This window comes from Callospermophilus lateralis, chromosome 3 (genome assembly GCF_048772815.1).
Source record: "Callospermophilus lateralis isolate mCalLat2 chromosome 3, mCalLat2.hap1, whole genome shotgun sequence".
NCBI lineage: Eukaryota > Metazoa > Chordata > Mammalia > Rodentia > Sciuridae > Callospermophilus > Callospermophilus lateralis.
Window position 1 is genome coordinate 173,068,680 of NC_135307.1, and position 13,954 is coordinate 173,082,633.

General features: G+C 53.0%; 1 protein-coding gene across 1 annotated transcript; it reads right to left on the bottom strand.

Annotated features, from left to right (window-relative positions):
- Positions 1–1,634: 1,634 nt before the first annotated feature.
- Positions 1,635–12,582, bottom strand: Trib3 (tribbles pseudokinase 3). Its single transcript, XM_076849012.2, has 4 exons — positions 12,332–12,582; positions 7,972–8,262; positions 6,196–6,488; positions 1,635–3,363 (listed from the first exon to the last, which is right to left on the bottom strand). The coding sequence occupies exons 2-4, from the start codon at positions 8,260–8,262 to the stop codon at positions 2,871–2,873; spliced, it is 1,077 nt and encodes a 358-aa protein (XP_076705127.2). The 5' UTR covers positions 12,332–12,582; the 3' UTR covers positions 1,635–2,870.
- Positions 12,583–13,954: the final 1,372 nt, after the last annotated feature.

Below are 13,954 nucleotides of genomic sequence, written 5' to 3' on the forward strand. Positions count from 1 at the left end.
GGGTTCGAGTCTCAGCACCACATATAAATAAATGAATAGAATAAAGGTCCATCAACAACTAAAAATATATATTAAAAAAAAAAAAAAAAACTCCATGTGGGTTAGGACTTTCTAAAACCAAGTTTGGCCGCAGACTTGATGATGTCGCTTCTGCTTTTGTTGTAAAACCTGACTAAGCTAAAAAATGGGATGAAAAGCAATTTCTTACCATAGCGTAGCGAAGCAGAAACCCCCATCATATTAGTAACATATATATTCCTCTTCTTGTCAGAAAATCAGCAAAAATTTTGACAAAAAATTCAGTGTTGGGGCTGGATTTGTGAATTCAAGAAAAAAGATACTTTAGTGTAGATTCAAACAAAAATGTAAACCTCCCACCACCCCTCCACTTTATACTTGGGTACAAAGTTCCAAGAATTTTCAGAATCAAGGTTCAGAGGATGTTTTAGGCGATAACCCCTCTGGACCCTGCAGCAAATAAATCTGCTTCCTGAAAATTCCTCAGGTGTCCGTCCGGCCTCTTCTGTCCTGGTCAGTTGGGATACTGAGACAGGAGAATCGCAAGTTTGTAGCAAGCCTTGGCAATTGAGGGAGACCCTGTCTCAAAATAAAACAGAAAGGGCTAGGGATGTAGCTCAGTGGTAGAGTTCCCGGGGTTGGTTCAATCCCCAGAACTACAAAAAAAAAAAAAAAATTCTGGAAGCTTCTGAGGCACAGGAAAGAGGAGGCCACTAAGGTGAGAAGAGGCTCCAGGTCCTGCCTCAAGTGGCAGGCAAGGCTTAGCCACATAGAAAGAAGGGGACAAGTTCATGGTCCTTGTTTCCGCAGGAACTCATGCCCTACATATTTCACATTATGGATATTAGTGTATGCAAACACACACACACACACACACACACACACACACACACACACTTTATTTTTTGGTAAGTGATTGAAGCCAGGGGTGCTCTACCACTGAGCTACATCCTCAGCTCTTTTTCTCTTTGAGACAAAGTTTCTCTAAATTGCCCAGAGTGCCCTAAAACTTGTGATGCTCCTGCCTCAGCCTCTAGAGTTGCTGGGATTTCAGGCATGCACCACTGTGGCTACACACACACACACACACACACACACACACACACTTTTTACTTGTAGGTGGACACAATACCTTTATTTCATTCATTTATATGAGGTGCTGAGGGTGGAACCCAGGACCCCACCCATGCTGGGTGAGCGCTCTACTGCTGAGCCCCAGCCCCAGCTGTCCCATATATATATTTTAAAAGGCCACACATTTTCAGTTCCTCACATTCAGAGAGAATCTGAATGACAGGGGTTGGCGGATGGACATGTGCCACAGTGACGGAAGCAAAGCCTGCTCACTGGTACCTGTCCTCTTGCTGCTAGTGAGCCAGGACTTAACCCTGGGCAGCCTGACTCCAGGGTAGAGTCCGCAAGTGCTGCAAGGCCACCCCCCTTCTTCCTCTAATGTGGCACATGACTGCCACAGTCATGGTGCCAGCTCTTTTGGGCGACAACTGAGCGAAGGACAGAAGGAGTTAGAGAGCAGCATCCTTGCCAACAGCTCTGAGAACCGACTCAACCCAGCCCACCTCACTCACTGGCTTCTTGCTTTGGGTGAAATATGGGGGCCTTGAGCGTGGGAGGCACATCCACCTCTACCAGAGCTACACCCCCAGCCGGTGTTCATGCTGGTTGGACTCAGAGACCGGAGAGTGTTCAGTAAAACCCACTGGGCTGTGGGGAGTGTGTCCTCACCAACCACGTGTCTGGCCTTTCACGTGGAGGACAGTTTTAAAGGCAGGGAGAGCTGGTAAGAGATGGTTGTGAGGGTACAAGAAATCTCCCAGAGAAATAAAATTATTTCACAGTCCTTTTTTTTTTTTTTTTAATTAGGCACAAGGTGAGAACAGCTACTCATAGTTCCAAATCCATGGTATTGACCCAGTCCTGAACCCTGAGTATGCCCAGAACAGGCCCGAGGCTTTCCAAGTGGCCATGACACAAACCCTGTGTAGTCCTGATCCCCAAAGATCCTCAGGGGCTAAGGGGACAGCAGACTTGGAACCCCATTCCCAAGCACTCCTTAAATCCAATGAGAACCAGCCTCAGAGTGGGATTCTTGTGTCCTTTGGGCCCAAATCTTTGACCTAGGCCTGGAAGGAGAGTGTTTGTTCCTTTGTTTGTTTCTCCTATAGACCTGGGGACTGACCCAGGGATTCTCTACCACTAAGCTCCATTCCCAGCCATTTTCAAGTTTTATTTTCAGACAGGGTCTCATTCAGTTACCGAGGTTGGACTCAAACTTGCGATCCTCCTGCCTCAGCCTCCAGAGTTGCTGGGATTACAGAGCATGCCACGCGCCCCTTAAGGAGAACGCCTTGATCAGGGGCACAGAACAGCTAGAGCACCGTTTCCAGCCGGGGGCCTGGGCTCTGCAGTCCTGAGGGCAAAGGCTGGGACCTTTGGCATGGAGATGCGTCCTTTTCCTTGAAAGGTAGAAGATACAAAGGTAGCTGGGCTGTTTGGAAAAGGGACCGTCCTCGGGACAGAGGACCTGGCACCAGTACAAGTGGAGGCTGACCCTGGTACTAAGTGTGCCAGGCAGACACTGACCTATGCCAGCTTGTCAGCTCTGCAAGCGAGGAGGTTTGTCCCCTTTGTGCAGTGCCCAGCACCATCAACGGGGCTTAGAAACAGGGAGCATCCAAGCAGGACATGTCATATAGCACACCTGCCCGTGCCTCCTCCTTTCTCCCTTCCAGAAGGCACTTAAGGGTTGGCTCAGTCCAAAGAGTTGGAAAAAGTTTGGAGATGTCCCCCAAACTCAATCCACTGTCTGCAGCTGGCAGCCCACGGCGGTGGCCCTAGCCGTACAGACCCACCTCCCCTTCTCCCAGCTCCTCCTCAGCCTCCTCCAGCCCCAGCCCATCGGGAACCACCTGGTCAGCTTCCCAGAGATGGGAGCGGAATGGGGCTGAGGCGACGGGGTCCCCCCGTAGCCAGGGGTGCAGCAGGATGCCGGGGGCCGTGAGCCGCTCAGCGGGCTCCCGGCGGAGCAGGCAGCGCACCAGGCAGCGCGCGGGCGCGGAGAGGCCCCGGGGCAGGGCAAAGGCCCCGCGGCGGATCTTGCCAAAGAGCAGAGCAGGCTCCGTGTCCTGGAAGGGGTAGTGGCCGGCCAGCATGGTGAAGAGCGCCACACCCAGGCTCCAGACGTCGGCGGCCCTGCCCGAGTAGGACGCCCGCGAGCTCAGGATCTCGGGCCCCACGTAGGCAGGACACGCGTGCTTGTCCCACAGGGAGTCGTCGGGCCCCGTCAGGACGCAGGCGTCCTCCAGGTTCTCCAGCACCAGCCTCGTCCTGGGCGGAGACAGAGGGTTAGAGCCCCCTGGAGTCCCCAGGCCACCATCCACAGTGTCGCCTTCAGGGGCACCCCCTTCCCTGGGATCTGCTGGCATTGGACAGAGCCCGTTCTGGGAGGGTGGACAATTCATCTCATCTCACAGGTGGGGAAGCCTAGGCTCCTGTGTTTCTCCAGGTCACGGAGCAGTTTCATTTAAATAAGATTCCAACCGGGTGCAATCCCATGATAGTGAGGCTGAGGGAAAAGGGTCGCAAGTTCAAGGCCAGCCTGGGCAACCTAGTGAGACCCTGTCTCAAAATAGAATAGAGAGGCTGGTAGTGAACCTGGTGAGGTGGCGCCATCTGTCATCCCAGTGGCTCGGGAGGCTAATACAGGAGGATGGAGAGTTCAAATCCAGCCTCAGCAACTTAGTGAGACCCTAAGTAACTCAGTGAGACCCTGTCTCTTAATAAAATGCAAAATAGGGATGGGATGTGGCTCAGTGGTCGAGTGCCCCTGAGTTAAATCCCCAGTATCCCCCCAAAAAAGGGTCTGGGGTGTAGTTTAGTGGTAAAGGGCACCTGAGTTCAATCCCCAGTACTGAGAGAGAGAGAGAAAGAGAGAGAGAGAGAGAGAGAGAGAGAGAGAGAGAGAGGAAACTGGGAGTGCATGGAACATCTCTTCAAGGTCCTGCCTCCAAGGGGAATGACCAAGTTACACTAGCCTGCAGTGTCCATGTGCACTGGCCCTGAGCTAAGCCATTTCCTGGCTCAGCTCATTTCACTGTGGCTACAATCTGTAAAGATGACACCGTGTCAGAGCTCCAGGCTAAGGCCGGGATGGGAGTTCTGGCTCACCCCCACTAGGATCCAGGCTTCCAAACCCTCAAGATATTCCCATTTTCCCCCCAAAGCAGCCAGAAATCTTTTTGGCAAGGGCATGGGCAGCACTAGCAATCAAACCCAGGCCTCCTGCATGCTGGTCAAGCGCTCCTCACTGAGCCACTGTTAAGGTCTGTAAACAAGTCAGGATGGCATCTGGTATTTTGCCAAGAAATGTTAGAGTCTGTAAACAAGTCTGTATGGTGCCTGGCAAAATGCCAGAGGGAGTGGTTTGTAAAGTAACAAAAGTGAGCCATTAAACGTGGAGATTCCTTATTGGTTGACTGCTGTATCTACTTTATGCTAATTAGATAAGCTGTGTAAAATGAATAAATATCGCTCAGATCCTACAATAAACGGCTCCTATTCCTGCTGCATCAATCTACGCAAGTCATTCGTCACCCCCCAGATATTCTGCTGCAAGCCACATCCCCAGCCCCAGAAATCATATTTTAATAAAAAAGTCCCAGTGTTTAAAATGTTGGCCCGCCATTTGCAGCTTGTACTTTACTTTGGTTTGGGCAGTGCTGAGGATTGAACCGAGGCCTTGCTGATGTTCGCCAGGCTCTCTACCGCGGAACCATCCCCCCGCCTCGAAATTTCTACTTTAAACAGCTCCTACAGGGCACTCCAAATGGCTATATATAGCTTAGTTGAACACAATACCTTTATTTTTATGTGGTGCTGAGGATCGAACCCAGGTCCTCATATGTGCTAGGCGAGCGCTTTACCACTGAGCCACATGCCCCCAGCCCCCGAAAGGCTTCAATAACAATTATTCAATGACCACTGCAACTCATCTTCCTTATGGTCCACTTCCTGGTGGCCTCCAGAGAGTTCACAAAAAGCTGACCTCCTATGACTTGCAGCCTGGGGGTGGGGCAGGGTCAGCATTATTGGCCCATTTTATAGATAAAGAAAGAAAGGCTTGTGCAAGTGAAGGCAATACTCCAGTGCAAACAAAAACAGGTGAAAAGGCAGAATCGTCTCTCTGGATCCTCAGACCCTCTTCTGCTAACTATTCTTTTTTTTCCTTTTTCTCTTTTTGAAGTACTGGGCATTGAAATTGGATCCAGGGGCACTCTGCCACTGTTATTGTTATTTTATTCTGAGAGAGGGCTCTGCTAAACGCATGAGGCTTGCAATCCTCTTGCCTCAGCCTCCCGAGTACCTGGAATGACAGGTGTGCGCCACAGCAGCCAGCTGTTAGCTATTCTTGAACTACTGTCTTCAAAAGAGAAGGAGCACTTTCCTCCTGAAGGTCTGGGGTCGCTGCGCTGACCAAGTTACGTACCAGTTTAAAATCAAAATAATTTTACATTCAACTTTTACTCAAAGGCATGCTGCTCTGATACAAAATGTGGAAGGAAGCCGGGGGAATGTAGAAGCGACTCTGGGATTACAGGCAGGAGGTCAAAGTCACCAACTTAGTGGGCCCTAAGCAATTTAGCCAGACCTTGTCTCAAAATAAAAAATATAAAAAATGGTCTGGGGATGTGGCTCACTGGTTAAGCATCCCTGAGTTCAATCCGTGGTACCAAAAATAAAATAAAATAAAATAAGCCCCAGGGCCTCGCACATGCTAACCAAATACGTGCATGTTGTATCAAATTATGCTGCCAGCTCTGAGTTTCTCCGCTTCTTGCTTAAGTTACTCTGCCTTCTAGATCTTCGTTTCTTTCTTTCTTTCTTTCTTTTTTTGGTGGTGGGGGTTTGGGTACCGTGGATTGAATTTGGGGGCACTCCACCCCTGAGCCACATCCCCAGTCCTATTTTGTAGTTTATTCAGAGACAGGTCTCACTGAGTCGCTTAGCGCCTCCGCGTGGCTGAGGCTGGCTTAAGATTCAAGATCCTCCGGTCTCAGCCTCCGGATCCCAAGCGTGAGCCCCGGCGCCAGCCTGGGCCTCGTTTCCTGCAGCAGGGGCCACCTCTTAGGTCTGTCTCGGGGGCTCCTCAGCCGCACTCACCTCTCGCGGTTGGTGAAGACGAAGCGTCGCAGTTTGAGATCCCGCAGGACCAGCCCCTGCTGGTGGCAGTGCGCCACGGCGGCGGCCATCTGACGGAACAGCGCAGCGGCTTCAGGCTCAGGGACTCGTCGGCGGCTGCGAACCAGGCTGTGCATGTCCCCGTGGGTCCGGGTGAAAAAGACGTAGAGGTGCCGGGTGCCCACCAGGACCTCGGTGGGCCGGGCCACGTGCTCGTGGCGGGGCAGCCGCGCGTAGGGCTCCAACACGGCGCGGGAGTCACAGGCCGGGTACACCTGCAGGCGGGGACCGCGTGAGCAGCCGTCCCGAAGGGCAGGGTGGCCTGTGAACAGGCCCGCCAACCCTTAGACACTCCTGTGCGTCCACCATGACCACTTTCCAAGTCCCTCAAGGCCCGCGAAAGCCCCATAAGAAGGGTCACCCCCCCCACACCCCCCTTTACAGTTAAGAAACCTGAGAAGCCATGGCCCAGCCGGGTCTTAAACTTATGGGCTCCTTCATCTGCCCTTAACTGCTACCCTGTAGGGCCTTCAACTTCAGAAAATTGAAAATTAACAGGTGAGCCAGCTGGGTGCAGTTGTGCACGTCTGTAGTCCCAGTGAGTTGGGAGGCTGAGGCAGGAGGATCACAAATTCGAGGCCAGTCTCAGCAACTAAAGGAGGACCTGAACAATTTAGTGACACCCTGTCTCAAAATACAAAATAAAAAGGTCTGGGAATGTAGCTCAGTGTTAAAGTACCCCTGGGTTCAGTCCCCAGTGCCAAATTATAAAAATTTAAAACAAACAAACAAACAACAACAAAAAAAAAAAAACCCCAACTAATCAGAAAAGTCTTACAGCAGGAGAAAGCCAGAAGAGCAAAGGGCAGTTTATGCTCGTCATCCTCAGAGCCACTGCCTGGCACCCTTTCACTCAGCCAATCAGTTTGTATCTGGGCCAGCCACTGGGGAGCCAAATGACTGACAGCCACCGCCCTTGCTCTCTGGTGCCCACAGTCCAACACAGGAAGCAGACAGTGCAAAAAAAGTCAGCAAACTCAAGTACTGCTGAGTGCTTCTAGCCCAGAAAGATCCTGGAAGAAACAGTATTTTGGAAGCTGGCCCATTTTAAACAGCATGACCCAGAAGGAACTCTGGGCACCTGAATGATTTAAGAATTCCCTTGGGAGAAGCTTCTCAGGTCAGGGGCACTAGCAGTGCAAAGGCCCTGAGGCAGTTAGAGCAGACGGGCTCTAGAAACTCAGCTAGAGGTCAGTGTGGCTGGAAAGGATGGCGGGCAAGCGGTGAGAGTGGCCAGGCTGTTGGCAAATGTTTTAGGAGTTTATGGGCACTGAACATATATCTGAAAGCTGTGTTCAATTTTATGGATGGTAAAATTGAGCTTCAGATAAAGGAAGTGACTTGTTAGAAGCCACACAGCTAAACTGGCTTGGTGGTGCACACCTGTCATCCCAGCGGCCCGGGAAGCTAATACAGGATGATGGCAAGTTCAAATCCAGCCTCAGCAACTTAGCAAGACCCTAAGCAACTCAGTGAGACCCTTTGTCTAAATAAAATACAAAATAGGGCTGGGGATGTGGCTCAGTGGTCAAGTGCCCCGAGTTCAATCCCTGGTACCCTCCCCCCCAAAAAAAAAGGGCACACAACTAATCCCCAGCCAGGGATTCACTGGCTGCCTCCACAAAGAACCTCCACAAAGGTTCTGGGGCCTCTGCACTCTGGCGAGGAGCCGGGAACCTCCCCAGGCTCCCAACATACCTTGCAGGTGTGCTCGGTGCCCGTGGGGCAGTGCAGGGCCCGGTAGGTTCGCCCGCCCTCCTCGGGCTGCAGGAGGACATATGGCCCAAGCCTGGAGGCAGGAGCCACCGCGGGAGCTCGGTCCGGAGCAGGGGGTGGGCTCGGGGGCCGCAGGCAGGGCGGTGGCAAGGTCTGGGACTCGCTTCGAGCTCGCTTCGGGATGGGACACTCCGCGTCTGGGTCATCCTTCGGCTCCAGTGGATTCTTCCTAGAGTGGGAGCCTGCGGGAGCAGCCAGGGGAGCAGCTGGCATCTAGAAAGAAGGGAGGAGAGCAAGGGAGAGGTGCTGGCGGCCCCTTTCTTCCCCTGCTGGGGGGCAGGGCGCATTAAAATCACAATAGCAGCCACCTTTGCCTGGGGGCCTCCTTCTGGTAGTTTATCCTCCAGCTATACTGCCACCAAAACATGAAATGTGTGAAAGGCAGTCCATCAGAGCCTGTGTCTAGTAGCAAAAGATACAAGAACTCCCAAATTGCTGTAGTGGACGGCTAACACAGGCCAGGCCAGCCGTGTGGTAGAATACTATATAACTCTAAAGAAGAACCAACAAACACTTAACAGGCTGATGTTTATTGATCATATATTAAGAGGGAAAAAAATACACAGAATCGTATATATACAGTGCTCTTATATTAAAAAATAATATATAAAAACAGCATAGGGGCACACACCTGTAATTCCAGCAACTGGGGAAGCTGAGGCAGAAGGATCCCAAGTTCAAGGCCAGCCTCAACAACTTAGCAAGACCCTATCTCAAAATGAAAAATACAAAGGACTGGGGATGTAGCACAATGGTAAAGCATCCCTGGGTTCAATCTCTAGTGCCAAAAAAAAAAAAAAAAAAAAAAAAGTACAGTAAGTGGGTGCAGCAGTGCACACCCACAATCCCAGTGACTCAGGAGGCTGAGGCAGGAGGATCACAAGTTTGAGGCCAACCTCAATAACTTAGGGAGACCCTGTCTCAAAATAAAAAATTAAAAAGGGGATGGGGATGTAGCTCAACGGTAGACCACCCCTGGGTTCAATCTCCGGCAGCCCACCCCCGCACAAAAAGGAAGTTTAAAAAAAAAAAAAAGCTGAGTTGAGAGATGGAATTGGCAGCTGGGGAGAGGGAGGTAGAGATTGCAGGGTTCTGTTCCTCAAATCTTATAACATCTATTATCTATGACGGAAAGGAGGGAGGACAGTGAATGAACATGTGGGCACATGCTGCACAGTGAACCTACATGAACAAAGTCAGCTGCAGAACAGTGCCCGGAGATGATCCTATTTACGGTAAAAAAAAAAAAAAAAAAAAATACCACCAGCATATAAGACAAAATACCTTCACATTTATATGCACACAGGAAAAGATTATATGCACACTGGCCACAGTAACTCCTGGCCACCTACCTGCATGGCCTAGAGGGAAAGCAGTTTTGGTAGAAAGTCAACGGAACTTTCAATTTCAACATTTTTATTTTATTTTAGGTTATTTTTTATTTTGAGACAGGGCCTCACTTAGTTGCCGAGGCTGGCCTTGAATTTGGGATCCGAGTTGCTGGGGTTCCAGGCATGCGCTACCACACTGGCTCCATATTTCTATTTTTTAAATTTTTTAAAAAATATTTATTTAGTTATTTTTGTAGTTGTACTCAATAAATTTTTTATTTATTTTTATGTGGTGCTGAGGATCGAACCCAGGGCCTTGCACATGTGAGGCGGGAGCTCTACTGCTGAGCCATAACCTCAGCCCCGGCTCCATATTTTTAATGAAGATTCTGCATCACTTATTGCTTCTGTTTCAAAACAATGTCGTTCTTTCTCCCTGGGGGAGCTGCGAGTACTCTTCCCTGATGCCCCAGAGCTCCTGGCATCGCTGGACACATGTCCACAGACGGGGCCACAGGCAGATGCAGCTTCTGGATGGAGGGCAGCAGTGTGACGATGCCTGTCGGTGGAGGATGGGCAACGGCATGTGGAGGAGGGACAGTTTCTCCAGTGTCACACACTCAGGTTCCAGGCCAAGGAGGCATGAGGGTTAGAGACGGAGACACCTCAGCCCCTTAGGGACCTCCCAACAGTCAAAGTGGCACCTGCAGGGAGCTTCAGACAGGCTGCCCTCTTCATGTGGCTCCCAAATGCAAGGGCAGCCTCCGGAGGGGAGGAGCCCCCTTGTCCAGTAAAAGGCCATCATCCTGACTTGCTAACAATGTAACCTACAAGGGACCGGAGCGCAGCTCAGAGGTAAAGCCCTCGCCCAAAGTGCATGAGGCCCTAGGTTTGACCCTGGGCATCTTATTAAAAAAAAATAAAAATAAAAAGTGTTTAAGTAGGCAATAAGTGTACATGGGGGTAAGGTGTAGTCAGATATTCCTAGGTTCTAATTCTGGCTCAGGCCTTTTCTGGCTGGGTAGCCCTGGGTAAGTTCCTCAACCTTTCTGTGCTTCAGTTCCTGTACTATGGGAATGAGAAGAAAATCTCAAAGGGTTATTGCAAGGATGAAATAAGAAGAAAAAAATATAGCTGAGCCCTGTGGCTGCAATCTCAGCTACTCAGAGGCTAAGGCAGAAGGATCCAAGTTCAAGTTCAAGGCTAGCCAGAGAAGGAAGGAAGGAAGGAAGGAAGGAAGGAAGGAAGGAAGGAGGGAGGGAGGGAGGGAGGGAGGGAGGGAGGGAGGGAGGGAGGGAAGGAAGGAAGGAAGGAAGGTCCACAGTAGTATGCAACTGTTGCAACATAGATGTTAAAATGGTCACTACTATAGTTGCATCACTATTATTATTACTCATGGCTGAACGTTTTAAGTGCCACCCACGTGGATCTTAAGAGATCTCCCCAGTGTGAGGCCAGAGCTACTCTCCTTATGTCACAAGATTGTTCTGATTGTCAAACAAGAAGATGCCTGGCTGTTCAAATGCTGGGTTCCCTGTTGGCCGGCAGTGGCTCTGGTGGTGGGCATATAGTATCCTCAGGCCACCTTAGTGGATCCCTGAATCCTCCCCACCTCAGAGCTGGGTGGGCCAAGCCAAGCTGTGCTGGACAGATGGGTTATCCAAGTCCACAAATGAGCAAGAAGTCTGCAGGCCACACTGCAGGACCAGAGCCTCCCCTGCAGAAGGAAGGCCCCTCCTACCTCCTGGGGTTCCCTGCCACAACTGGTCAGGGAGAGGGAGGGCAGGTCACACCAAATACCCGCCACACCACCCAGGGTCCACAGGTGCTCACACCCCTCAGAAACATGTCTCCCAGTAAGGCAGCAGGGTGCACGCCTGGAATCCCAGTGGCTCCTGAGGCTGAGGCGGGAGGATGGAGAGTTCACAGGCAGCCTCAGCAACTGAACATGGCCCTAAGCAGTATTCTAGACCCTGACACCAAATAAAAAGAGATGAGTGTGGCTCAGAGGCCTTGGAGTTCAATCTCACACACATCCCCTTCTCCCAACCCAGCCAGGCACAGCACACAGAATCCAGGGCAGATGGGGACACACACCTGGCCTTCCACATGGAAGAGGGCAAGCAAGTACATACAGCCCTAGGGCAGTCTGCGACCTCGCCCTGCGCCGCTGTCCCAGCCAGGCCCCGCCCTTGGGAGCGGAAGCTGCTGGAGGCGGACATTTGGGATCAAAAGGCTCCGCGGAAATTGAGGGCAGGTCGGTGACAGGGAAAGGACGAGGCAAAGGGAGGGAGTGTGGGCCCCAGGGATTCTGCCCGGCGGACCTGGGCCTTCGACCCCACACCCGAGTCCGCACGTGCAGCCCACGCGGTCGCAGCGGTTCAGGCGCACGTGCCCAGGGCAGCCCGCGCGTCCCCGCCTGCGCTCTCTGCACCCGCTCGCGTCCACTGCCAGCTCCCCGGCTGCCCGACGGCGTCCTCGGCACAGCCAACCCTCCCACAGGTCCCACTGTCAACACAACCCAAAGCGCGAGATCCTCACCGAGACCCCTGCAGGCTCACGCACACCCCACTAATACCCACCCAGACCCTCCACGGCCCCCCAGCGCCCCCTACAGGTCCCGCACACACGCCCCTCGCCTAAACACGCCCAGACTACCGCCCAACCCTCTCTCAAGTGACAGCCGTCACCTCAGTCCTGGACACAGGGGACACAGCTGCCACGCCCTGTCGGTGCGCACCATCGCGCCAGTCGGGCTCGGTCACACTCGCGCGGACCCCACGCCCTGCCCGGGGGAACACCTGAGACCCGGCGGGACCCCCGACGGCGGAGTGTGACCAAAGTGGAGCGTAGTGGGTGCTTGGCGCGGGGGCTCCGTACGCACCCTCTGTCTCCGCCCTGGCCGCCCCCTCCCGCCCGCCGAGTCTTTCCGGCCGCGACCTGCCGAGTACCTTGTCCTGGAGCCCCGCACGGGTCCTGGCGCCTCGGGTACTCAGGGTCGCCAGGGCACCCGCAGGGGGAGCGCAGCTCGCTCCGCTGCGGCCGATCTCGGGGCCCGGGTCCAGCTCGCGCCCCCGCCACTAGCAGACGATGTGTGCCGAGCCTCCGCTGCTCCCGCCGCGAGTGTGCGGTGGACACCGGCGCCGCGTCCCGCTCCCCGGCCGCCGGGTGATGTAAACCTGGGCTAATCCGCCGGCGTCTGATGCCCTCCGGCGCCGAATTGCACCATCCCCGCGCCCCGCCTCCCGGGTCGCCGCCCCAGCGCTCCGCCCCGGCCCCTCCCTCCGGTCGTCCCACAGTTCCTGGGTCCCTCTCCCTTGGCTGGCCCACTCGGGGTGTCTGGGCTCAACTCTCTCCGGCCGTGGAGTTTTGGGGTGCAGACTCCTGTCACCTTAGGGAAATGTTTTGCTTTCCCCAGCGACCTCCTCCCCGTTTCCAAGATCATCCTGCCTTCCCGGGGTGATGCGAAGAGAGAAAAGAGCCAGCCGCGAGGTCGTCACTGTGGCCCGATGCGCCTCTCTCGCGCTCGCTCCCCGGGCCCGTCCCCTCTCTCAGTTTTTGGGATAGAACCCAGGGCGCCGTGCACGCTAGGCAAACCCTCCACCGCGGAGCTGCGTGCCCGGCCTTTTTCCTTTGAGAGAGTTTGGCCAAGTGGCCCAGGTGCCCTTACACTTGTCACCCTACTGCCTCAGCCTCCGGAGTATCTAGGATTACAGGGGGGCTCCCGCTTGCTTCTCCTGTTACAAACCATTCCCACCCACACCCACACCCCAAGCGTTAAGAAGACTACCGTGTTGAGAAGTGACTGACTCTGGGCTCAAAGGAACCAGTGGCCTGTCCTGGAGAGGTCTGGGGCCGGCTGAGCCTCCCAGCATACATTAGATAGAAGCAGCCCAGCCCAGTGGTTAGAGGAAGCGCCCTAGAGCCATCCCACCTAAGTGTGCATGCCATCTCTGCTCCTACCCAGCATGCCACAAAGAAAAGTCACTTAAAACCCTGCCTCAGTTTCCTTCTGCAAAAAAAAAAAAAAAAAGAAAAATGGACTCAGAATTCACTTCATAGGGTTTTCCTGAGGACTAATAACTTCATGCACATAAAACGTGTAGAACAGTGTGTGGCACATTGTAGGTGCTCAATAAATAGAGCAGAAACAATGGAGACTCACAAGGAGAAGGGACCCAAAACAGAGCTTGCCCCCCAGGCCTTAGCTGTTGGTGGAAAGTCCCTGAGCCCCAGGGATCCAGTGCCTTTCTTGGAAATTCCTTTTAGATCTTGATACCTGAGCTCACCTGTATGGAAGAGTACTTCCTCCAGGCAAAGTTGCACAGGAGGTAGGACAGAGTCATTTTGTTTCCCGGGCTCCAGACCCCAGGGACCAGACCAGCTCATTTGTGCCTCAGAGCTCTCTGGGCATACCAGGGATTCTGGGATCTCATTTAACCCCAGGGGTTCCCTGCTGGGGACGAGTGAGTGAACTTATTTTCTACACCAGAACTCCAAGACTGGCAAGATTCCACAGCTGTCAGAGGCCAGAGAAGGCAAGCACTTCTTCAAGCCCTGCTCTGAAGCCAGCT

What these genes read in the sequence shown, in the direction of transcription:
- Trib3 (XM_076849012.2), bottom strand. Translation starts at nt 8,262, where the DNA reads ATGCCAGCTGCTCCCCTGGCTGCTCCCGCAGGCTCCCACTCTAGGAAG. An exon ending in GCACCGAGCACACCTGCAAG is followed by an intron (nt 6,489 to 7,971) that starts GTATGTTGGGAG and finishes CCCCGCCTGCAG; the next exon opens with GTGTACCCGGCCTGTGACTC. An exon ending in GTCTTCACCAACCGCGAGAG is followed by an intron (nt 3,364 to 6,195) that starts GTGAGTGCGGCT and finishes GTCTCCGCCCAG; the next exon opens with GACGAGGCTGGTGCTGGAGA.